The 27,222-nt window shown below is 36.3% G+C and overlaps 1 protein-coding gene across 6 annotated transcripts in view; it reads left to right on the top strand.

Moving 5' to 3' along the window:
• Positions 1 to 27,222, top strand: part of DLGAP1 (DLG associated protein 1) — an 882,390-nt gene that overhangs the window by 603,698 nt on the left and 251,470 nt on the right. For all 6 annotated transcript variants that reach the window (XM_049770001.1, XM_049770002.1, XM_049770006.1 and 3 more), the window contains one exon: positions 8,360 to 8,574. In XM_049770001.1, coding sequence (XP_049625958.1) covers positions 8,360 to 8,574 — 215 coding nt within the window. The remainder of the gene's footprint in view (positions 1 to 8,359; positions 8,575 to 27,222) is intronic.

The raw sequence follows: 27,222 nt of genomic DNA, 5'->3' as shown, positions 1-27,222 counted from the left end.
AAAAAAAATTTAAAAAATGAAAATCAAAAATAGAGCCTTTTATTGGAGCTTCAGTGTTTAAACATATAACTTATGTAAATTATTATACTATTTTCCTCTAAGTTATAATTTTATTAAACCTAACTTTTATTATTTTGAATTTTTATTATATATTTTACATTTTAGGTCTAATAATCCCCTCAACCTATAAAAAATATAAAGCAATACAACTGGAGAAGTGCCCAAGCTATCTTTCTATTTGCTCAAGTTTCACTATTTTTTCTATTTTTTTTTAACTAGAAGTATGTCAATGGAAAAAAACTGAAAGCCTTTCCTTAAGACAGGCTGCCCCCCTCCCCACTCATATTCAATATAGTAATGGAAGTACTTGTAACAGTAATTAGACAAGAATAAATATGTCAAGGGAATCCAGTTAGGGAGAAAAGTCAAGCTCTCACTGTTTGCAGATGACATGATACTATAATCAGACAATCCTAAAGTCTCTACAAAAAAGCTCCTAGAAACAATAGATTCGTTTAACAAAGTGGCAAGCTACAAAATAATGCACAAAAATCAATGGCCTTCTTATACACAAATAATGATAGAGAAGAAATAAACATTAAAAAAACAAATATGTGGATGTACATAGAATCTATTATGTTGAGTGAAATAAGTCAGAGGGAGACAGACACAGAACAGTCTCACTCATCTATGGGTTTTAAGAAAAATAAAAGACATTATTGTAATAAGGCCCAAAGACAATAGAGTTAAGGGCTGGAAGGGCCGGAAGGACTGGCTCATAATTTGAAGATCACCACAAAAAGTGGTAAATGCTGTTAGGGAAATAACTACACTAACAACTAGCATGACAATATTAAAGAATGAGAGAAGTACAATGCTTGTCTTGAATACAGGCAGGGGTGGGAGAGGAGAGTGGGCATTGGTGGTGGGAATGTTGCACTGGTGAATGGGGGAGTATTCTGTTTATGACCAAAACCCAACTACAATCATGCTTGTAATCGTGGTACTTAAATAAAAATTTTATTAAAAAAATAAAAATTAGGGGCCGGGCAGTGGCGCTAAAGGTAAGGTGCCTGCCTTGCCTGTGCTAGCCTTGGACAGACTGCGGTTCGATCCCCCGGTGTCCCATATGGTCCCCCAAGCCAGGAGCAACTTCTGAGCACATAGCCAGGAGTAACCCCTGAGCGTTACCGGGTGTGGCCCAAAAACCAAAAAAAATAAAATAAAATAAAAATTAAAATTAAAAATTAAAAATTTAAAAAAAGGTTTTCATTAATTTAAAAAAAATCCCATTCACAATAGCACCACTGAAAGTCAATACCTTGGACTTAACTAAAGAAGTAAAGGACCTATATAAAGAAAACTACAAAAGACTGCTTCAAGAAATATAAGGGGATACAAGGAAATGGAGACATATACCCTACACATGAATTGGGAGAACTAACATCATTAAAATGTCAATACTCCCCAAAGCATTGTACAGACAATTTAATTCCTATAAGGATATCCATGACATTCTTCAAAGAAGTGGATAAAGCACTCCTGAAATTCATCAGGAACAATAAACGCCCAAGAATAGCTAAAGCAACTCTCAGGAGAAAGAAGATGAGAGGCATCACTTTCCCCAAATTTAAGTTGTATTACAAAGCAATAATCATTAAAACAGCATGGTACTGGGGTAAAGATGGACTCTCAGATCCATGGAAAAAACATAAATATTCAGAGAAAGTCCATCAGACATAGTCAATTAATCTTTGATAAAGGGGCTAGAAACGCATAATGAAGCAAGAAAAGCCACTTCAACAAGTGATATTGGAACAATTGTTCAACCACATGCAGAAAAGCAAACTCAGACCTCCATCTAACATCATGCACAAAGATCAAATCAAAATAGATTAAAGACCTTGATATCTGATCTGAAACTAGAAGGTATATAGATGAAAACATAGGTAAAACACTCCATGACATTGTAACTAAAGACATCTTAATGAGGAAACACCACTGCCCAAATAAATGGAAGAAGAGATAGACAAATAAAATTACATTAAACTGAGAAGCTTCTACACCTCAAAGGAAACTATGACTCAGGCACAAGGGTCACCCATGGAATAGGAGAAACTATTCATACAGAAACAATCAGATAAGGAACTAATATCTAAGATATACAAGTTACTGCCTAAACTTAATAAGAAAAAAATCTAACCCCATTAAAAAAATGGGGAGACAAAATGAATGGACCTTTCCTCAAAGAAGAAATACAAATGGCCAAAAGAAATATTAAAAATGCTCCAATAACTAATCATCAGGAAGATACAAATCAAAACAACAATGAGATATCTCAAGCAAGAGATATTGACACAGATGACAGAAGACAAAGGACAAGAACAAACACTGGTGGCATAGATGTGGGGAGAAAGGAACTCTCATTCACTATAGGTGGGAATGCTATTTAGCCCAGCCTTTTTGGAAAACTATGTAGAGATTTCTTAAAAAACTGGCCATTGAGCTCCCATATGATCCAATAATATGGCTCCTAGGGATATATATACCCTAGTACCACAAAAGCACAATACTCCTATGTTCATAGCAGCACTATTTACAATAACCAGAATCTGGAAATAACCAAGATGTCCAACAACAAATGAGTGGTTAAAGAAACAGTGGTACATCTATACAATGAAATACTATGTGGCTATTAGAAAAAAAAATGAAGGCATGATCCTGGAACCAAAAAAAAGACCCTACCCTAGGCTTTGGACTAGGATTTGTACAATAATCAAGATCTCTAATTCCAGAGATCTGACTTTGACAACTGCGACAGAGCAGATCTTCCAGAAACATAATGAAAGACTACCCTAGGCTTCAGCCTAGGATCTCTGCAAAAACCAAGACCAGCAGTTACAGAAGACTGATTACAACAACAGTGATGAAACAGACTGCTAGAACCATAAAGAAAGACGCTATCCTAGACTTCATCCTAAAACTTATGCAAATACCAAGATCTCAAGTTAGAGGCCTGATTCTAACATCTACAGATAGAACTGAGGGGAAAGTTTCCTGGCACTATAAAAAGCCCTTGGGTGTGAAAAGGAGCGTGTATGGAGCCTGTAGTTATTCCCATGAAAGTATGTTTCAAGGGTGGAGAAACCTTGTATCTTTTAGGCCAAGGGAATTCCCTTTCTAATTTCTCCAATATTTACTGTGCCTATGCAAAATAAAAACAAAAACAAAAGAACCTTGCCACACCAGCCCTCCTTCCTTTTTTTATTTTCTTTTTTTTTTCTTTTGTTCTTGTGACTATTGTTTGGTTATTGTATTTGTTGCTGTGGTGCTTTTTTATAGTTGCTGGTTTTGGTCTTTTGTTTGATTTTTGTTTGTTTTGTTTTGTTTACTTTTGTTATAGGTTTTCCGTTTTTGTATTTTTTTGTTTTTTGTTCTCTTTTTATTATGTTTTTCTTCCTTTTCCCTTTCTTCTTTTTAAATTGATATTTATAACCTCTAGACGGACTCCCTTCAGGTTTTCTGTTTGTTTGTTTGTTTATTGTTTTTTTCTTTGTTTTCCTTTTACTTCTTTTCTTTTTTTTCAAACAGAACCACATAACTTGAATCATTTTGTTCTGCCTCATAAATTGAGGGGGGGAAATGGAGGTACCAGAACCAGTTGTATGAACATTGTGTAGAAATAAAAAAGGATCAGACTTAAATATCAAACCGGAAGTCAACAACAACAGAATCAATAGCCAATCTTCAACAAGCTTTACACAGAGGGACCAGGTATCCTAGCAGTCTGGGGGGAGGGGGGCAAAAAAGGGGGATGCTGGGAACTGGAATGGAGGAAGGACACACTGGTGGTGAGAATACCCCTGATTCAATGCCACAATGTACCACAAATATTACTGTGAAAGACTTGTAATTCACATTGGTCACAATAAAAATCATTTTAAAAAATGAAGTCATGAAATTTGCTTATACATGGATGGATTTGGAGTCTGTTATATTGAGTGAAATAAGTTAAAGGGGAAGAGATAAGCACATTATAGTCTCACTTATATATGGGTATAAAGAAATAAAAGACAGTACAATAATAACACCCAAAGACAATAGAGATGAGGGCAGAAAGGACCAGCTCATGATAACATGCTTTTACAAAAAGTGATAAGTGCAGTTAGAGAAATAACTACACTAACAACTACCATGACAATGTTAGAGAGAGAAATAATAATCTCAAAAACAGGCAGGGGTTGCGGGAGGAAAGGAAATGGGGGGACAATGGTGGCAGGAAAGTTGCACTGTGAAGGAAGGCATGCATTTTATGTCTGAACCCCAATTACGAACATGTTTGTAACCATGTAGCTTAAAGAAAGTATTTATTAAAAATATAAATAAAAATTATCTTTAATTCAAAAAAATAGAAGCATAGATTATATACCTGTATACCTCTTCGATTCTGAATGATCACCCTACGTATCAAATTATCAACCACCCTCCACCACAATTCTCTGGACTCACACTACCCTTTCAGTTTCCCTTTTTTATTAAAAATTCCATCCCTTAAAAAATAAATAAAATAAATAAATATTCCATCCCTTTAAACTACTAGGACCAGTATATACTATGATTTTACAGATAACTGAAAGATTAATTTTTCTTTGAATTTTCTTAGAACTTTTTCTGTTCAGCAGGCATAGAAAGAACAATCTTTAGCTGAAGCACAATGGTAACTGCAGCCATATTATTCTGTTTTCCAAAACAAAAGCAGTAACATTTCATGATCTGGACTCCTTTCTTTAAAAAACACTTTGTTCCTGTTATTTCTGTGTTTTAGAATTAAAGGGAATGAAAATGAAGACCTTGGGTCAATTATAAAAATGTTCTTGCCCTTCAAATGCAACACATATTTTTATTCTTCAAGATCTTTACTTCCTGTTTCTTTACATGTTTTCACATCTGAGTCCAATATTATTATGGGGCAGGAGGCATGGGGCCATATGCAACTGTATTCCTGACTCTGCACTCAGAAATTACTCCTATTGGAGTTTGAGGGAATGTAAGAGATGCCAGGGTTTGAACACAGGTCAAACGCATGTAGGAAAATTTCCCTACTCACTGCATAATTTTCTAGCTCTACCTATATTATTATTATTATTATTTATTACATTATTATTATTTTATATTTTTACTAAAATATTATAATCTTTTTTAAGATTTCTTTAATTTCATAAATAATGTAGAAATTATGGAATTCCACTTAAGTCACTTCCATAAACATTTTAGTAACTAAAAAGGACTTTAAAATATATTGATTTGAAATGTACAGAGGTCAAATGATTCCCAGAAATTTCTGTTAGCAACAACTGCAGGCTATTTCCAGTGTATGCTCAAGTTTCTGGGTAAACTAACCGGGGAAAAAAATCTAAACAGGAATTTGCCATGTATTGTTTCACAAGTGCTACATCTAAGAAGTTTATTATTAGCTTCTGAAATATTTTAGCAAGCAATAGTTACTAACTATATGTAAATTCTGAGAAATGATAAATGCTGGATGCAACCTCTATGATCCTCATCTATTCCACTTGAATTTATAAAAGGTAATTACCATGTCAATAATGTTCTAAACAGGATCATATCTTTGCAGTGAGTCATCCTGCCAATTGAAGGAAAACAAAACTCTTCCCAATATTTAGGGTTTTTTTTCTGAAAATATATCTTGTTGCCATGGTGACTTTCATGCTTTTTTAGCTCAGAAATCAAATACTTTTACTTCATTTCCACCACAATTATTAAACAGCCAATAGATTAGACATGATAGATTATGAAGTTATCTGGAGACTATAAGTGCTTGTTTCTAGAGGTGCCATAGGTCATACCCCAGAGAGGAGACTGATAATGTTAAACAATGGGCTTCAGAAGCTTTTTGGTTATAACTGTGCCCTTTTGGAGTTGGGAATTTGAATATAGATAGATAGATAGATAGATAGATAGATAGATAGATAGATAGATAGATAGATAGATAGATAGATAGACAGACAGACAGACAGACAGACAGACAGACAGACAGACAGACAGACAGACAGACAGACAGACAGACAGATAGATAGATAGATAGATAGATAGATAGATAGATAGATAGATAGATAGATAGATAGATAGATAGATAGATAGATAGATAGATAGATAGATAGATAGATAGATAGATAGATAGATAGATAGATATATGTATATATATATAGAGAGGTCAGAATGATAGCACAATGGGTAGGAAATTTGCCTTGCATGCAGCCAACCTAGTTCTATCCCTTGTGTTTTTGAAAATTCCATGAGTGTTATGAGTATTGCAGAGTTCCCATATTAAACTTTTATTAAGCACTTTTTGTATGTTAATCTTCCTCATTTGTAAAACAGCAATGGTAATACTATCATCCCTAGATTGTGTAAAAAAAATTTTTTTTTGTTTTTTTTTCTGGGTCACACCCGGCAGCACTCAGGTTAATCCTGAATCTGCACTCAGAAATCCCCCTGGCAGGGGAACTATATGGGATGCCGAGATTTGAAACACCGTTAGTCCTGAATCGTGCAAGTCAAACGTCCTATCACTGTGCTATCTCTCCAGCCCCAAAATAGTTGACATTTTTATAGCACTTGAAACAGCATCTTTACCTAGAAACCACAACTTAAGTATTGACTCAGTAAAATAAGCAATATAGTGAAATTTAACTCACTTAATTGGTAGCTTTTACAATTAGAACTTCCAAATCACTATTTTCAGGTCTATTAATACTGATGTCTCTTTAATCAATGTTTCTAGATTAAAAAACATTTATGTAAATAAATCCATAACTTAAATAAAAAAAAGAACAGTACTTTCTGGTTTGTTTGATGTTCAGTCTTTGACCATCCAGTGGCTCCAGAGCTACACCAGGCTCAGTGCTGAGGAAAAAGGGGGACAGAAGTCAAGTACCAGTATATGCAAAGCATGTACTCTAGGCGGTTGAGCTATCTCTCTGGTCCAAGAATAGTGCATTTTATCATCGAACATTTATTCTGATTCCTAAAATCTAGTGTCTGGAAACCTATAATGTGTGTCGTCATACACAATTTTTAAAATACCTTTGACTTTAAAATTCATATACTATTATAAAGTTGAGTTTAAGAAAATATTAGCTGCAGTATTAAACCAAAAACGTATTTAACCCTAGAGTTGTTATCTGTTCTTTTATGACCTATGTTTTTATGACAGATTTCTTTTTTTTTTTTTTTTTTTTGGTTTTTGGGCCACACCCGGTGACACTCAGGGGTTACTCCTGGCTATGCGCTCAGAAGTCGCTCCTGGCTTGGGGGACCATATGGGATGCCGGGGGATCGAACCGCGGTCCGTCCAAGGCTAGCGCAGGCAAGGCAGGCACCTTACCTCTAGCACCACCGCCCGGCCCCTATGACAGATTTCTTAGCTCTCTGAGCTTCTTGTTATTGAGAAATGCAGGGGAAAATGTAGAGTTGTGCTGATAGTAGTATTAAACTGGACCTTTTTCATATCTCTTTGAAAATCTGACCAGTTTCCAAAAGCTATTCTTCAGTGCTTCTCCTCCTTTACCACTACAACTCTTGGTTATAGTCTCTTTCATATATATTTAATGTATTACATTATCTATGACACTTGCTAACATGTTGATTTGAAACTAGTCACACACTTATTTATGTTTTACCTTCTCACTGTTTTAAGCTTATTGATGTCAAGAACAGTCTTCTGGGCCACAGAGATAGAATAGAGAGCAAGGCATGTGCCATGCACAAAGGCAACTCTGGTTCAACCCTGCATGCAAGGCAAATGCCTTATCTCCATGCTATCTCTTCGGCTTGAATTCAATTAGTTTGGGGTTTTTTTGTTTGTTTGTTTGGTTTTTTTTTTTTTTTTTTTTTTGGTTTTTGGGCCACACCCAGCGGTGCTCAGGGGTTACTCCTGGCTGTCTGCTCAGAAATAGCTCCTGGCAGGCGCGGGGGACCATATGGGACACCGGGATTCGAACCAATCACTTTTGGTCCTGGATCGGCTGCTTGCAAGGCAAACACCGCTGTGCTATCTCTCTGGGCCCTCAATTAGTTTTTAACAAGAGAAAACTGAGAAGTATAACTGAATCTGAGCCAATAGTTATTTTTCTAATATACAGGCTGTTTAAAGATTGAAAGACAGATCTATATTTTATTACATAAATATTTTTAATCCAATTATAGTCAGATGCTGTTATTGAAACTTTCATATATAAAGTTTTATATAAGTGCCCATTTAGGCTTTTACCCCTCTAAATAAAAATAACATGCAGCATTTTATTAAAAATAAATTATTTGTTTTATATCTGAATAGGTTCCTCAAGATGACTGGGCAGGATATAACCCTAGAGGTAAAGATGATGAAATTCCTTGCCGAAGAATGCGGAGTGGTAGCTATATCAAGGCCATGGGAGATGAAGACAGTGGGGACTCAGACACAAGTCCTAAACCTTCTCCAAAAGTTGCTGCGCGAAGAGAAAGCTATCTCAAAGCTACTCAGCCATCCCTTACAGAACTCACCACACTCAAGTAAGTGTTTCCAACACTCTACTTTTGGTAGTCCAGCTCCTTATTTTGTCACCTAGAATCAATTATGTGACTTCTGAAGTAAAAGAGGTAAAAGCATTCAATAAATGGAGGATTGTGGTTCAAAGTTTGTTCTATTGATTTATACATAGTGTCTTACTTAGTTCTCTGCCTTCAAACATCTGGGTCTCCAAGTATATGCAGCATAAATCATAAACTGAAGTCTCAATATCCAAGAAAAGAAGCCAGAATGGCTTCTGAAAAAATAGTAATGTATCCCAACTCTTAGACATTGGTTTAACCACTAAAATCTTCAGAACAATGTTTTCTTAACATATCATTGATTATCATGGAAAAGATTATGAATGTTAATGTGCTTTAAAATTGGGTACTATGTGAATGCATTTAAATATAATACAATGCATATTTAATACAATATACAGGTTTTAAAGAAATGGTTAAATTGTTTTGAAAATATTATTTTAAGTAATTCTTATCTCAATCTATACTATTGTAAAAGAGAAAATTTTCAAAAGAAACTTTTGAAATTGGTTATTTTAAACAAGACTTCATTTGCATTTTAACATTTTTGAGTAAATCAGATCATTGTAAAATGTGGATGATCATTTGAAGATGAAAATTATCACAGATTTATCATATTTTTAAGTTTCTTTGATTTTCATATTTTCAGGACTTATTAGTACTTATGAATTTGTATTACATTATAAATATAATTCAGTAAAAATAATGCCATGAGGCTAAGGTAAATAAATTATACTATTAATCTAAAATTTTGGAAAGCAGATTACTATTTTTATGGAAATGTATTTAAATAAAAATTTTAGTTATGTTAGAAAGAAGTGGATTGGGTGGAATTGAAGGGTATTATGCTGTGAAGTGAGTCAGAAAATAACGCTTACTATCAGATGGTCTCTCTAATATGTGGAATTTAAAAAATAAAAAATCTTCAATGGGGGGGAGGAAGGAAGGGAGGGAGGGGGAGGGAGGGAGAAGGGAGGAAGGGAGGAAGAGAGGGAGGAAGAGAGGAAGAGAGGGAGGGAGGAAGGGAGGAAGAGAGGAAGGAGGGAGAGAGGAAGGAAGAGAGGAAGGAAGGAAGGAAGGAAGGAAGGAAGGAAGGAAGGAAGGAAGGAAGGAAGGAAGGAAGGAAGGAAGGAAGGGAGGGAGGAGAGGGAGGGAGGGAGGGAGGGAGGGAGGGAGGGAGGAAAGAAGGAAGGGAGGAAGGAAGGAAGGGAGGAAGGAAGGAAGGAAGGGGAGGAAGGAAGGAAGGAAGGAAGGAAGGAAGGAAGGAAGGAAGGAAGGAAGGAAGGAAGGAAGGAAAGAAGGAAGGAAGGAAGGGAAGGAGGGAGGGAGGGAGGGAGGGAGGGAGGGAGGGAGGGAGGGAGGAAGGAAGGAAGGAGATATATAATCAACAGAACTGAGGATTTAGAACAGTTTCAGGAAAAGGGGAAAGGGTATATGGGATAATGGTGGTGGAATCTTAAAACACTAGTGAAGAGATTGCTGTTGTAGCTCTTCATTCTGAACAATGACTTCAATAGTGTTTTAATTATGCTACCTTAATTAAACATCATTAGGAGGACAGATATTGGGTTTTCTTACCATAATAAAAATAAATAAATTGAAGAATATTCCCCCACAAATAGAGGACAGGGATTTTCCCTCAGAACTTGTTACAGGATAGTCTGAAACATTTGCAGCAATAGACAATACCAATGTCACTGGTAAATTGAGGAAAACTGTTCCTCCAAAAAGTTGGACATGGACATGAAAATAGATGCAGGTCTTTCACTTACACACATCTCACAGAGGCTCAGAAAATTAGATGTGTTCTAACTGGAAAGAACAGGATCTGTAATAAAGCCAGTTTGACCAGATGGTTAAAATGAAGATGACTAAAGAACATTTATTAAAATCTCTCAGCCAGAGACATTAATAGGTATTTATACCAGTGGTATTAATTGACATCTTTCAAATGTATGAAAAGGGCATGTTTTTGTTAAAGTCATTCATGCTTTTGTTAAAAAAAAAAGTCATTAAGATCTGCAAGGTATCAGGTATTTTTTAATTAATTAATTAATTTTTTCTTTTTTTATTTTTATTTTGACCATATTGGCTTACATATCTTTCACAGTAGTATTTTAGGTACATATTATCATTGAATCAGGGAATTTACCATCACCAAATTTGTTCTCCCTCCACCCCCGTTCCCTTCCTACAACCCATACTCCCCACCCTCACCCCCAGGGCTGCTAGAGTAAGTGGTCCCCTCTGTGTCTATCTTACTACCAGTGATCATATGTCTGTTTGGCCCTGGTACCCTCCCTTGTTTCCCCCTCTATTTGAGAGGCGGAGCTCGATGGTTCGAGTTACGTGGTTTCGTTTGAAGGAAAGAAAAGTAATAGAATGGGGTAAAAAATCAAATAAGCTGAAAATGGGCAGAGTCCTTCTAGGGGCTTTCAACCTCAGTTTGAGAGAGCACAGGAAAAAGATAATTGAAACACCACAACAATACTGAAAGAAATATCAAATAAAATATCCAGTGAGCACTACAGCAATAAAGACAAGCACCACACAATAGTCTCGGTCCTGAAATCAAACAATGCGGGAGTGCAAAAAGAAAGAGAAAGATAAAATAAAATAAAATTGGAGACATCAACTTCAATAACTACACCAAAATAAAGAAGTCAAAAAAATCCATCAATCAATAAGTATATAAGTGGATAAAAGGATTATTTTGTGCTTTTTTTTTCTCCCTGCATAGGCACTAATTATTGGGGACATTATAGAGGGAATTTCCTTGACCTAGGAGATACAGGGTTTCTCCACCCTTGAAGTATACTGTCATGGGATTAACTATAGACTCCTTGCATGATCATTTACTCTTCCCTCGGTGCTTTTGTGGTGTATGGAAGACTTCTGCTTCGTCATGAATGGTAAAATCGGACCTCTGTATCTAGAGATCTTGGTGTCTGTACAGCTCAAGGAGTGGAGCTTATGATGGAGTCTTTCTTTGTGGTTCTAGCAGTTCTGTTTCTTCAGTGTTGCTTTAATCCATCTTCTGTAGTTTGTGGTCTTGGTCAATATGTTGCTCCTAGGATGGAGCCTGGGATAGTCTTTTGTGGTTTCCGGAAGACCAGTTCAGTTGAGATTGTCTTAGTCAGACCTCTGGGATTGGAGCTCTTGTTTGTTGAACAGATCGTAGACCAAAACCTAGGCTAGAGGTTTTGTTGTTGTTGTTGTTGTTGTTGGTCCCCGGGTGCGTACTGTTCAGTTATGGTTTTTTATATGTAAACCTAGCAATGGGATTCCTTAAGATTTAGAGTCCCTTTCACTTAAGTGTTCCATAAATTTATCAAGATTTGTCTCATAAGCTAAATGATAATTTGAGTGATGAGACATAGATATTGATTGTTGTTGTTGATATCACAGACAGTGAAATCAATCGTTAAGGTGATTATAGGACTGAGTGATTACTATTTTTTTCCTCCAAGCCTCTGAAATTTAAAATGGTACCCAGTTTGTTAAGGGATTTATAGTAATTTGAAAAACTTTTCTTACAATGGAGCTACTTGAAAATTTGTCATTGTATTTATTCTTTAGCAGACAATATTAAATACATGATCCAAGTGTCTTTCTTCTCTATGCTACTATTCCATTTGCTAGTCTCATAGTTCTACTTATTTCTGTTCATTCCTTCCTCACCATCTTTAAGTTTCATTCCTTTCTCCATACTGCATATCAAAATTCTACCATATCCAAATATATATATATATATTTAATAATGCTACTTAGTTAAATGGGTTTTAAGGGGCTCTATACAAAAAAGGGAAATATTTTATGGAGATAAAAATTCAAACATGATGCAATTCATAATAAACATTGTTTCTTATTCTTTGATAGTGTTTTGGCTGAAGATTATTTGTCTTTAAGTTTGAAACATTCAGTCCCTCATAAGAAAAAATATCCCATATTCTGAAATTCTAGCTTCCCCAAAAAAGAAAAGTATATTTTTGTTCTTTCTTCTTTGACATTTAAGTCAGTTTTCCCTCCTTCCTCCTCAGCAATTCACAGCTTTAGGGATGAATCATAGCCATGAACCAAGATAACTAAAATTAACCATGTGAGATTGGGGCAACATTTTGTTTGAGGTTTTCAACTCCCATCTTTTCCCAAAAGGTTGGAGAGAAAGCACTCCTCCATTTTCTTATATTGTTTTCTTTTCCTTTTTCTTTTACTTTTTCTATTTTTCAAAGAGATCCTAATGATTTATCAGTTAAAGGTTAGTTTTCATCAGTGATATTTCATATTAGTGAGAGTCCTTAGCTATATAAGGCTCTATTGAAAACTTCAACAGCAGGTATAGTTGGGGACAATGAACTCTAACCTCTACATATCCTCTCAGGACCAATATTACTCTTACGCCATTTTTTCCCACTACAAATCCATTCTCTCTCAGAGTTTTTCTTCTTGCCTTCTAATGAGCTACAACAAACAAAATGCCATACTAGTTAAGAATCTGCTATTAAGTAAACTGTATTAGAAATACTAAAAGAATTGAATGTCATAGCAAATTCTTAGGCAATTATGGGAGAAATTTGAGGTACAGGAATCTCTCAAAACATGGTCCCACTCTTTGACTCTAATAAAATTATTCAAGTATTTTTTTCTTGGATTTGCAATATTATACCACTTTATTAAACTGAGATTACTGTCTGCTACCATGATTCCTGATATCCATATCCAGCTGCCATCTTGAATATAGATTTCAAAAAAAATCTAAGTTAATGCCATTGCAAATATTCTAATGTGCTGGCTGGATAGATAGCTCAACAAACTGAGCATAGGCTTGGTATATACTATATAGATGAGTCTATATTATAGCACTAGTCTCGAGAACTAGCAGGTATGGACCCCCAAATCAAAAGTAATTAAAATAAAGAGATGAACTTTCTATTAAATGTCCTTTATCTTCGAAAATAGGGCCCGGAGAGATAGCACAGCGGTGTTTGCCTTGCAAGCAGCCGATCCAGGACCAAAGGTGGTTGGTTCGAATCCCGGTGTCCCATATGGTCCCCCGTGCCTGCCAGGAGCTATTTCTGAGCAGACAGCCAGGAGTAACCCCTGAGCAAAGCCGGGTGTGACCCAAAAACCAAAAGAAAAAAAAAAAAAGAAAAAAAATAACTTAAGATGTTCAGTTGTTTCATTGAAGAAATCCTCCTCTTGCCTCTCACTGGGCAGAACACTGCAGAAATGAGAAAGGCTACTTTTTTATTTGTTTATTTAGTTTGGTATTTGTGGGGGGCACACCCGGTGGCACTTGGGGGGGTTACTGCTAGCTCTACATTCAGCAAAAGGTCCTGGCTTGGGGACCATATGGGATGCCGAGATCAAACCCGCATCCGTCCTGGGTCAGCGGCATGCAAGGCAAACGCCCTAGCACTGTGCTACCACTTTGGCCCCAGAAAGGCTACTTTAAAAGGAAACTGCTGTACAACTTGTGTGGAGCTGCCCCAATCCTTTATCTGAATGCACATTGGATGTGAGTCCCTATAAATGTACCTTTTTAGAGAACACCTATAGAATAAAAAAATTATTGACATGCCTATATATAAAACAGGAGATAATTTAATAACAATTTACTCTATGTAATTGTTACCCAAAGAATTTAGGTGAGCTGTAAGGAGAAATTTCTAACAGCAAAAGTGTTCATCCTTGAATAATAAGTTCAATTTAGACTAACTAGAGAAATTTATCTTAGCATCTTTTCAAATAACCTGAAATGTCTCTATAAGTTTTAATTGATTTTTTAATTTTTTATTGAGACCACTGTGAATTACAAGTCTTTCACAGTTGTATTTCAGGCATATAATGACAGTGAATTAGAGCCATTTCCACCACCAGTATTGATCTCCCTCTAGCAGAGTTCCCAGCATGCATCCCATATTTCTACCTTTAGTCCCCTGGTCTACCAGTGTAACAGGTCCATTTTGTGTTGAGCTTGTTGTAGTTTGTGTCTCTTGATTCTGTTTTCATTGACTTAGACTTGGATATTTAGTTCTGACCATTTTTTTTCTTTTTCCATCCAATTCACCTGAGATCAGTTGGTCCCTGAGCCCTGTCCACATTTTTTCGCAATTTGTAGAAAGATGTAGAAAAAATGAGGTTAAAAGAAAGTGATTCATGTTTCAAGGTTCTATTAAAAAAAAAAGGTGGGTGTCTGTCACAGACTGGTTGGTCTTGACACAAAGAAGTTTGCTGGGGGTACCTTGAAAGGTGTGTACTGGGGTCGGCTAATGGGAAATGAAGGCAAAGGAGTCAATTGAGTTCAAGCTCTGTTCCATTTATTCAATGCACAAGGTGGAATATTTATACTCAATTTTTTGACAGATCATAAGGCTAATTTACAAAAAAAGGGGGGGCATAAGAAGAAATTGTTTAAGGCATATTTATTTTTATTAATATCTTTATTTAAATACCTTGATTACAAATATGATTGTAATTGAGTTTCAGTCATGTAAAGAACACCCCCCTTCACTAGTGCAACATTCCCATCACCAATGTCCCAAATCTCCCTGCTCCCCACCCCCGCTTGTACTCTAGACAGGCTTTCGGCTTCCCTCACTCATTCACATTGATATATCAGTTCTCAATGTAGTTATTTTTCTAACTGAACTCATTATTCTTTATGGTAAGCTTCATGTCGTGAGCTGAACCTTCCAGCCCTTCTCTCTTTTGTCTGAGAATTATTGCAAAAAATGTCGTCTATTTTTCTTAAAAATTGATATATTGATGAGTGAGACTATTCTGCATCTATCTCTCTCCTTCTGACTACTTCACTCAGCATAATAGATTCCATGTACATCCATGTATAGAAAAATTTCATGACTTCAACTCTTCTGATGGCTGCGTAATATTCCATTGTGTAGATGTACCACAGTTTCTTCAGCAATTCATCTATGGAAGGACATCTTGGTTGTTTCCAGTGTCTGGCTATCATAAATAGTGCTGCAATGCATATAGGTATGAGGAAGGAGTTTTGTATTGTATTTTTGTGTTCCTAGGGTATATTCCTAGGAGTGGTATAGCTTGATTGTATGGGAGCTCAATTTCCAGGTTTTTGAAGAATTTCCATATCACTTTCCATAAAGGTTGGACTAGACGGCATTCCCACCAGTAGTGAATAAGAGTTCCTTTCTCTCCACATACCCACCAACACTGCTTGCTCTCATTCTTTGTGATGTGCACCAATCTCTGGCATGAAATGGTACCTCATAGTTGTTTTGATTTGCTTCGTATTTCTGACACAGGATAGTTTTACTTTTGAGGCTGCTTCTTGCTATCAGTAGTTTCTCAATAGCAAGGTCAGTTGAGAATTGTTTTGGTTTTATGCACACTGAACTGGGAACTGAAATGTTAAGTTTTACTATAACTGCACGTAGGTTAAGAGAAAAGTTAGATTTGAAGGTGAGTAATTATTCAGTAAGACTAAATAAAATATTTGAATCTACACAAATGTTTCTCATAAGGTGTGTTTATAATTATGAGTAATTTTAAAAAGAGGTTCTAAGAAAAATGAGTAATAATTATTAAAGAATATTTGAATCCATGTAAATATTAAATCTGAGTAATCTTAAAATGTCAGCTGAAGGTATGTCTCAACTAATATTTTGCTACATCCCTTTATTTCTCGAATGCCTCATGGACAGGCAACCAAGATTTTTACATGGCTCTTCTAAAGCCTGAGAGTACAGGTTTTTTGTTTCGTTTTGTTTTTTTTCAAGCATCTTTTCTTACAGGTGCTATTTTTTTCAAATGTCCTCTCTGCAAGTACAGACTGTTTTGAAAAAATTCCTGTATTAGCAGACATTTAAAAAAAAAAAAACAACTCTCCCTTTGGCAATTAGGGCCTTTATATAGCAGATTCCTTTATCTAGAATATATAAATGGAAAGTTTTAAAAAAAAAAAAAGGTAAAAAGGAAAAATGGGGGAGGGTATGGCAAGTTGTTTTGTTTTGCTTTGCTTTGTATTTTTTCCATAGGCACAGTAAACTTTATGAAAATTAGAAAGGAAATATCTATGGCCTAAAAAAAAAAAAGAAAGAAAAACAGGGTGTCTCTACCCTGAAGCATACTACTAAGACTGACTACAGGCTCCAGCCAGGCATGCTAATTGTCCAGTCCCAAGATCTTTCTTGAATTGTTTTGCTTGGTAACCTGGCTGGCATAGACACACTATATGTATGAGATTTTTCCCAGCCTTTGGAGTAACAGGCATTATATTTTCCCAGCATGATATATTTATATCATGCACATTGTTTAGGCTAAGAATGCAAGAGGATGAGATTTCAAGGTATGAAATAGCCCACTACTTGGTAAGTATATTACTTCTCTTTCTGACTCTCCATTTCTGTCAAACAATATATCATTTTCTAACAGATATTCCTCAGATCTGTTTTGCTGATTCCCAGCCTGTGTTAGGCAAGATAAACTAGATTATTCTCAGAGTAAAATGCACAACTCTCAAATCATAGATAATTCTAACAACAACAATTTATTTCTTGCTCGTGCTACATATGTCTCTTGGGTCAATAGGAAATTCTATTCATGATAGTCACTCAAGGACCATGTTGGAGACATTTTTCTATCACAAAATCTCTCAAAATGACCAGAACACAGGGTCTTTAATGCTTCCATTCACAAGTAGAACAATTCACTTCATTTCCTTTAATGAGACGAAATCTGGTACATGAAAATGTAAATATTTAAAGAAAGCTGGGAATAACATGTGCCCACATAATGGACACTCAAAACAATATTTTTCAGTCAGCTCTAATTAATATCAAATTTTATTTTTCTGGACACCAAATATCTTATTCTCTACTGCAAGAAAAGTACATTCATTACCAAATCCAAAGTCAACAACAATAGTATCGATACCCAATCTACAACAAGCTGTACAAATCCAAAGTCAACAACAACAGTATCGATACCTAATCTACAACAAGCTGTACAAGGGGGAACAGATGCACTAGCATTACGGAAGTAAAGGAGGGAGATGGGAGATGCATGTGGGGAACGGAGGTGAAGGGAGGACAATACTGGTGATGGGAATGCTCCTTATTCATTGTCACTATGTGCTTTAAATATTACTGTGAAAGATTTGTGATTCACTTTGACCACACTAAAAATTTTTTTTAAAAAGTACATTCATGCCCCACCACCACCATCAAAGGGATAAATCCCAAAATCTCTAATAGATTTATATGCCTCAAAAGTATGTTTTGTGTGAGATATACAGTAGAGAATAGACAATGTAACAGCTACATCTGGTCCAGATGTGGCTTCTCTATATATGGAACTAATATACTCAAAATGATAAACTATCTGGCTCCATACACTCAATATGCTTGATAACTAAGGGGGAAACATACATAATAAATATTTCCATTCAAAAATAGTTAGATCAGCAATCAGTAGTCACTAATAGAAGTTGATAATAGTTCTGTGATCTCACTAGTAGTCAGACTGTTCAGGCTCTCCTAACTGGGGAGATGATGTTTCTTAACTAGGCTGTTGTTCTGTTCTCTGGAAGTTACTACCTTATTCTAACTTCCTTCTCTGGGAAAGTTTTCCATTTATATTATATATTTACTTTTATATTTATATTGTCATGCTTGATTATATCCACATACACCTTAGAAAATCATGTTTATTAAATACCCAGAGACATTTTTTAATTTTTTATTTTGATCATATTGGCTTACATATCTTTCACAGTAGTATTTTAGGTACATGTTAACATTGCATCAGGGGAATACCCATCACCAAATTTGTCCTCCCTCTACCCCATTCCTTCCTGCAACCCATATCCCCCACCCTCACACCCCAGGCCGCTAAAGTAAGTGGTCCCCTCTGTGTTTAGCTAACTACTAGTGATCATATATCTGTTTGGCCCTGGTACCCTCCCTTGTTTCCCCCTCTATTTGAGAGGCGGAGCTAGATAGTTCAAGTTATGTGGTTTTGTTTGAAGGAAAAAAGCAATAGAATGGAGTAAAATATCAAATAAGCTGAAAATGGGCAAAATCCTTCTAGAGGCTTTCAACCTCAGTTTGAGAGAGCACAGGAAAAGGTAATTGAAACACCGCAACAATACAGAAAGAAATATCAAATAAAATATCCAGTGAGCACTACAGCAATAAAGACAAGCACCACACGATAGCCCCAGAGGCATTTTTGACTCCTGCTATTGTGTCTTTCATTTAGGCTGGTGGTTCTATTGACAGCATAGTTCTTTCATGACTCATAACATATTAGGCACCTTTCTATAAATTTTTTCAAATAAGTGGATTTTGTTTTGTTTTGTTTTGCTTTTGTTTAGGTTTTTGGATCACACCCAGTGACAATCAGGGATTACTCCTGGATATGCGCTCAGAAATCGCTCCTGGCTTGGGAGACCATATGAGACACCAAAGGATTGAACTGTGGTCCATCCTAGGTTAGCGCGTGCAAGGCAAGCACCCTACTGCTTGCTCCACTGCTCCAGCCCCTGAGTGGATTTTCTTAACTCTGCCTTCATTCTAAGTTTTCTTACTCCATTTAGATGTTAAATAAATAATAAATTTTTGAATTAAATCTTGCCATAGAGAATAAATTTTCTCATATTTTTATCACTTAATTACCTTCTCATGTTATCTTTTATAAATTAGCTCGGAATTCATTGCCATTCCAGCCTACAAACCCAGTTTCCTCATCATTTCCAAAGAGATGGTATTTCTTACCTCAAGAATAATTGTGAAACTTTAGTAAGCAAATATACTACAATGGGTACAGCACTAGCCTTACAATCAATTGACCTACGTTTAATCTCTGGCATCCCATATGTTCCCCTCAGCCCTGCCAGAAGTAATCTCTGAGTGCAGAGCCAGAAGTAAGCCCTAAGCATCGGCATACATGGTACAAAAAAATAACGAGATAAAAAAGAAAAACTTTGGGCCCGGAGAGATAGCACAGCAGTGTTTGCCTTGCAAGCAGCCGATCCAGGACCAAAGGTGGTTGGTTCGAATCCCGTTGTCCCATATGGTTCCCCGTGCCTGCCAGGAGCTATTTCTGAGCAGACAGCCAGGAGTAACCCCTGAGCATCGCCGGGTGTGGCCCCCAAAAAAAAAAAAAAAAAAAAAAAAAGAAAAACTTTAATTACAGCCTTTCAAATTAATGAGTATATCTTTTTATTTAAAAAGAAATAGCTATATTCTCATTTTCAAAGTTTTCCAATAAACCTATAGTGAAACAAAAAGTAAATTCAATAAGTAGTTTATATGAAACTATATATATATATATGTATACTATATATACATGATAAGCTAATGCCACATTAGCTATTACCATCATTATTATTTTTGACCACCTAGTATGTGTAAAGCATTGGGATATATTATTAATTAAGATTCCTAGTGAAATAGAACTTTAAAATACAATGGAAATGAAGAGTAGAAAAAGGACCTATGAGACAGTGCAAGGGGAGAGGGAGTTGTTTTGCATGTATCTGACCCTGTTTTGATCCTCAGCATGTATATGGTCCCCCAAACCCCACTATGAGTGATCCCTGAGCACAGAGCAAGGAGTAATCCCTGAATGCCACTGGATGTGGTCCAAGCCTCCCACTCCAGAAAGGTAGATGAACATCTCCATTTTAAAAATTATTTATCTCAAATATAAGCTCTCTTTATTATGATTTCACTTTCCAAAAGAGCTGAAAACTGTGTTGAAACATTACTCAAAATAGTTATAGCTTCCTTGACAGACTTTTCTCTTTTCTCTGATCCCCACACCAAAAAATATTTAAATACAATCTTTAGTATTGTTACCAGCACACTTGGAATAGAGCCAGCACCAAGGTACTGACTAAAATGGTGACTAACTCACCATTATGCAAACCTTGTAGGTCTTCGGTGCCTCAAACACTAGCTTCCCTGAGTAAATTTAAGCCATAGTTGTTGAGCTGAACAGTAATCTAGCATCTGTGTGCCATCCTATGGCCCTGTCTGTGCATGCTCAGATTCTTTACACTTCACCTCCACCTCTGCTTCAGAATCTGTGTTCTCTGAAAAGCGGCCTGTTCCTTCCCCATACTACTTAGCATTGCCAGCCCACCTGGAGGCTTGGCACTAGCACTGGCAGGTACACATTAGCATGTTAAAAATATCTGTGTAACTATACCTAGTATTGTTATGCTTTCTGAACATTAAAATATTTTTCTCTTCATTAGGGGAAATCCCTGTACCTTGAGGAGAAGGGAATGGCTGTAGGAAACCAGCAGTAATAGGTTCCTTCAGAATTGGAGAACAAGTGCTGGGAGGTTTGGCAGGCCTCCAGCCGTTCCCCTATTTCCCCCTGGACTCTAGGCCTGGCCTGAGTGCCACCTCGGGTGGCCTGCTGTGGGTTCCAGGTGAACTCTGTTAGGGGTCTCCAGGCTTTCCCCCCTTTCCTACTCTAGGGAGGAGGAGCAGAGGGAGGGACCAGGCAGATAGCTGGCTTCTGGTGCCTTGATCCTGGAGGCCAGCTCTTCCCAGGTATGGGGTTAGGGAACACCCCATGCCGGATGGCATTCTCCCTAGCTTGGGGGGTGCTGGGAGGCTTGGCAGGCCTCCAGCCACTCCCCTATTTCCCCCTCTACTACAGGCCTTCCCTGGTTGCCGGTCCAGGTGGACTCTATAGTGGTCCTCAGGCTTTTCCCCTTTCTCTCCCGACACTAAGGGTGGGGGGGACACATGGGATGGATGGCAGGCCGATGCAGCACTGTTGTATGCCGGGACATTACGTCGTGACATTCACTGGTATTTTTTTTTTCTTCTCATTGGTCTCCATTTAAAAAACCGTGCAGGGGCGTACCTTATATATTTAAAATATAAATGGGAGGATTGACTTTCAGTTTGGGAAGAGACCAGTTCAGGTGGGAGTACCATATATTTTCAAAATAAAAATGAGAGGACGGACTCTCAGGCTGGGAAGGGGCCAGTACTCTTTACCTACTTGTTTACTCTCAACGGCATCTTGGCCTCTTCCTTCTTTCATTGTGTAACTGTGGTTGCTACCATACTAGGTTTCTGATTAGTTCCCATGAACGGTGACAATTGAGTCCACTGTCTTAAGTTAGATTGTTTATTTTCCCCACTTTTTATCTTTTCTCCTCTTTGTGAACTGTTCAATAAGGTATTTTGGTGAAAGAGTCCCTCTCTATCTTTCCTTCCCTTTGCTATTTGTTAAATAAGGAAGTTTGTAGAAGTGTCCCTCCATTTAATGTTTATATAAGAACCAAGTCAATTGGATTGTTGGACTTGTTCTAGCATCCCCATAGGCACCAATCTCGCTGTGAACTGTTCAATAAGGAATTTTGGTGAGAGTCCCTCAGTTTAATGCTTATGTTTGAACCAGGTCAAGGGGATTGTTGGACTTGTTCTTTCGGCCCTCTTATGCGCTGATAACGTCAGGTACATTATTCCTTGTTTGCATGGGCACATTAAAATGGAAAATACTATACATACAAATAAGTTCTTATCTAATAGAAATAGGAACACACAAATCTTGTGGTGCAATGGAACCTTACAAACCCTGAACATTGACATGATGACCTGGCAGAGGCCTCAGAGATTTGGGCATTTTCCAGTCACCCCTGAACCAGGGAAGCCATCTATGAAACATCCAACGTTGTTTATGACATTACCTGGAAGCAATCCTCTACCAGGCAAGACCCTATTGCTGCTCAGACATCGATTTACTCAAAAGAGTCCTCCCTTAACACTGAGAAGATTTAAACAATGACCTGCATACTGGACAGGACTTTCTGCATTGCCCATTAATTGTGAGTTGAAATTAGACGCCGCTCCTGACTTCAATGTAGGGTATACAGATTCCAGGACCTTCAATACAGAAATTTGAGATCAACAACAGAGACTGTGAAAAATATAACAGTATGGGCACTATAGACAGTGACCGGGATTGGACAAACTAGTTTGCCTGGAGCCTAGAAATTGTCTTATGTCAGGAAACTTCAGGGGTAGGGTCTTCTTGTACTTAGGCCAAAGTTTTTCCTTTCCATGACCCCCATACTTTGGTGGGCCCATGCAAACGATAATTGCCACACTAACATTGTTTTTACAGTGCTCCTTTGACTCCAAACCTTTAAGAAACCACCAGTAAAAATATCTGGAACTGCAAAAAAAAAAAAAAAGGTTTACATTAGTGTTAACATATATGCTTTTAGTTACACTAGCATTCTGGGGGATAAAGGAGGGAGATAAGGGATATATACTTGGGAACAGGGATGAAGGGAGGACAACATTGCTGGTGGAAAGGCCCTCATTTATTGTCTCTGTGTACCTTAAATATCACTGTGTAAGATTTGTAATTCACTTTGGCCACAATAAAAATAAAAATAAATAAATAAAATTTAAAAAAAGAATTGGAGAATAAAACTAGTAAATGATTAAAGTTATCACATATCATTCTTTCAAACATAGTTATAAGCACAACTAAACTGAGAAAAAAGTGTGTGTATATACACAAAAAATATCAATCTTGGAAACTAGTAATATTTTCTTCCAAGTCTATTTTTTAGAAGAAATATTGATAACTGATTGAGTGTGAAAATGCATGTCACTTAATTCTTTCAATTGCCTCAGAACTAATTAAAAATTTGTTTCAAGTAATAAATACTTCACAGAGTTTGTACACACCCAAAAACGGGTAGTTCCTGGTTATTATTTAGATCCTAGGTTCAGTCCTGGGTTTTGGGCCATAGCTCTTTCACCTTTCTTCCTTCCACAGCCTTATGGAATTCTTTTCCCCTGAGCAACACTTTTAACCATCTGAATATTATTCCTGTCTTTCAACTCCTACTTTCATTCCCCCAGAAAAATAAAGTTGAGATGCTTTTGGCATAGCGCCAAGTAAGTGATCGTGTATGAAATTGTCACCATCTTGCTAGCAAACCTCCCCAGACTTTAAGACGAATGAACACCTCACAGTGGAGGTACCTGACAAAACCCATCTGATCTGAGAGCCCATGGCTGGAGAGCCTATACTTAATATACATGACAGAATCACTTTCTCTGGTTGCTTCACTTGTTCCCTTTAACCTTGTACAGAAAGTTTGTCTTGTGATTTTAGAGTGAAATAATCTAGAACATGTTCATCAAGTCTGAGACTGTGCTCTTCAATGAACCTGAAGGAACACCTCAGGTATGTCAGCTAAGTCTTCTTAACTAAAAAGTCCCAAAGGTATGCATTCTTCTAAACTCCATGTTTGATCTTGTCACCCTGGAAATTTAATACTAGCCATGATTATATTATCGGAATAATAGAAATCAGCAATCCTACAATCATAGATTTTTTTTTCCTACCACAGAGTTAGTTTTTAAATACTACTATTTTGGTCATATGTATTATCTTCATGCAGCCTTTCTTAGGAAATCATTTCAAGGAATCATGAAAAGAATTTTCACTTCTGTTATATTACCACTGGGTAATAAAACTTGCTTAACTGTTTGCAAGTTTTAGGATCCATTTCTCCTTCCTCTCAACCAAGAATTCTACCAAAGAATTTGCAGTTATCAAATTACTATATTCCCTAAGTTGGTAGACAAAAATATAATTCTAAATCTACTATACATATTTGATTGATTAAGTGACATCAGTAGTTACAAAAATCATTTTGTATAAATTATTTATTATTCTCAAAAATTATGTTACCTCAGACAAAAGATTATTCAATTGTTCAGAAAATTGAAAGTTTATTTTAAAATAAAACTATCTTTTTTTGTTTTAACCCACATGAGTGCAATTATTCTATGTCTATCCTTCTCCTTCTGACTCAGTTCACTCATCATAATACTCTCCATATCCATCCATGTATAAGTAAAGTTCATGACTTCATTTTCCTAGTTGTATAGTATTCCATTGTGTAGATGTAACAAAGTTTCTTTTTCCATTCATCTATTCTTGGGTACTTGAGTTTTTTTCTACATTCGGGCTGTTGTAAATAGTGCTTAAATTAACATGTGTGTGCAGAGAGCTTTTCTACATTGTGTTTTTGGACTCCTAGGTAATATTCATAGATATGGTATGCCTATTTCTATTTCTAGTGTTTTGAGGAATACTCATATTGTTTTCCAAAAAGATTGGACCAGTAAAAATCCCCTTTAACAGATGAATGGATAAAGAAACTGTGGTACATATACACAATGGAATATTATGCAGCTGTCAGGAGAGATGAAGTCATAAAATTTTCCTATACATGGATGTACATGGAATCTATTATGCTGAGTAAAATAAGTCAGAGAGAGAGAGAAAGACACAGAATGGTCTCACTCATCTATGGGTTTTAAGAAAAATGAAAGACATTCTTGCAATAATAATTTTCAGGCACAAAAGCGAAAAGAGCTGGAAGTTACAGCTCACCTCATGAAGCTCATCGCAAAGAGGGATGAGTTTAGTTAGAGAAATAACTACGTTTTGAACTGTCCTAATAATGAGAATGTATGAGGGAAATAGAAAGCCTGTCTAGAGTACAGGCGGGGGTTGGGTGGGGAGGAGGTAGTTTTGAGACATTGGTGATGGGAATGTTGCACTGGTAATGGGTGGTGTTCTTTACATGACTGAAACCAAAATACAATCATGTATGTAATAAAGTTGGTTAAATAAAAAAAGAAAAAAAAGAAAATGTAAAGATGAACCAAGAATAAAAAAAAATACCCACCAGAAGTGAAAGAGAGTCCCTTTCTCCCCACATCTGTACCAGCACTGGTTGTTCTTATTCTTTGTGATGTGTAAAAGTCTCTGCTGTGTGATATGAAATCTCACCATTATTTTGGTTTGCATATCCCTGATGATTAATGGCATGGAGCATGTTTTCATGTGTCTTTTGACCATCTGTATTTCTTCTTTGAGAAAATATCTATTCATTTTTCTTCTTTGAATGGGGTTAGATGACATTTTTCTTGCTAAGCTTTACCAATGCCTTATATATCTTAGATATTAACCCTTTATCAAATGAATATTGGTTGAATACTTTCTCCCATTCTGTAAGTAATCTTTGTATCCTAGTTACTGATTCCTTTGAGTTGCAGAAGCTTCTTAGCTCAATATAGTAGCATTTGTTTATCTTTACTTCCACATGTTTGTCCAGTGGGATTTTGTCCTTGAAAATGCTTTTAGCTTTAATATCATGGAGTATTCTACCAACATGTTCCTTTATGTACCTTTTGGTTTTAGGTTTAATAAGAAGATCTTTATTCCATTTTGATTTTTTCTTTTGTACATGACACTAAAGAGAAGTCTGTGTTCAAGTAGTTTTATGAACATAGATGACCGTTTTTCACAACACCATTTGTTGAAGAGGCTTTCTTTTCTTCACTTCATATTTCTTGTCCCCTATCAAAGTTTAATTGCTCATATAACTGAGGCTCTCAGTCTCAGAATATTGATGTTTTGTTTTGGTTTGGTTTGGGGGTCTTTTTTGGGAGGGCACATCCTGTAACACTCAGGGGTTATTCCTCGCTATGCGTTCAGAAATCGCTCTTGGCTTGGGGGACCATATGGGACACCAGGAAATCGAACTGTGGTCTGTCCCAAGTTAGCGCTGGCAAGGCAGATGCCTTAGCACTCAGAATATTCTATTCTATGATGGTCTGTTTTTATTTCAATAGCCTGGGTTTTAATGACGATTGCTTTATAGTACAGCTTGAAGTTGGAGAAACTGATGCTTCCCAGCTTCTTTTTATGGCTTATTATGTAATGTTCCAAATAAATTTCAGGAGTGTTTGGTCCACTATATTGAAAAATGTCATGGGTATCTTTAGAGGGATTACATTATATCTGCACAATGCTTTGGGAAGAATTGATATTTTAATGATGTTAATCCTCCCAATTCATTATCAGGATATACGTTTCTATTTCCTTGTGTCCTCTTTTATTTCTTGAAGCAGTGTTTTGTAGTTTTCTTTTGTATAGGTCTTTTACCTCTTTAATTAACTTGACTCTAAGTACTTGATCTTCTGAGGCACAGTTGTAAATGGAAATTTTTTCAACATCTCATTCTTCTCATTATTTTTATATAGAAAAGTCATGAATTTTTGCATATTAATTTTGTGGTTTGTAATTTTGCTATACAAATCTATTGTTTCTAGAAGTTTTTTGGTAGTCTTTAGGATTTTCTCAACATAGTGTCATGTCATCTGCAAACAGTGAGAACTTGACCTCTTCTTTTACTTTATTTAATATTGATTCTGAGTGTGGTAGACAAACTGATGCAGAATGTTTGAAATCCAGTAAATGAGTCAAGATAAATTAAAGTAGTTGAGGCTCAAAACACTAGAACCATATATTAGAATGATAACAGAAAGGTCAGGTATACAATTACACACCAAAAATAAATAAATATACACATTGATAATGGGAATGTTGTACTGGTGATGTGGGATGTTCTTTTTATGACTAAAAACCAATTACAATCATGTTAGTAATCATGGTGCTTGTTATTTTAAAATAAGAAAAAAATATATACAAAAAGTCTAAGACCACCCAAGAAGGAATAATATTCTTTCTTGTTGTGATTTTTATTTTGTTATATTTACA

Source organism: Suncus etruscus, chromosome 3 (genome assembly GCF_024139225.1).
Source record: "Suncus etruscus isolate mSunEtr1 chromosome 3, mSunEtr1.pri.cur, whole genome shotgun sequence".
Taxonomy (NCBI): Eukaryota; Metazoa; Chordata; class Mammalia; order Eulipotyphla; family Soricidae; genus Suncus; species Suncus etruscus.
This window is presented reverse-complemented; position numbering and strand designations above follow the sequence as displayed.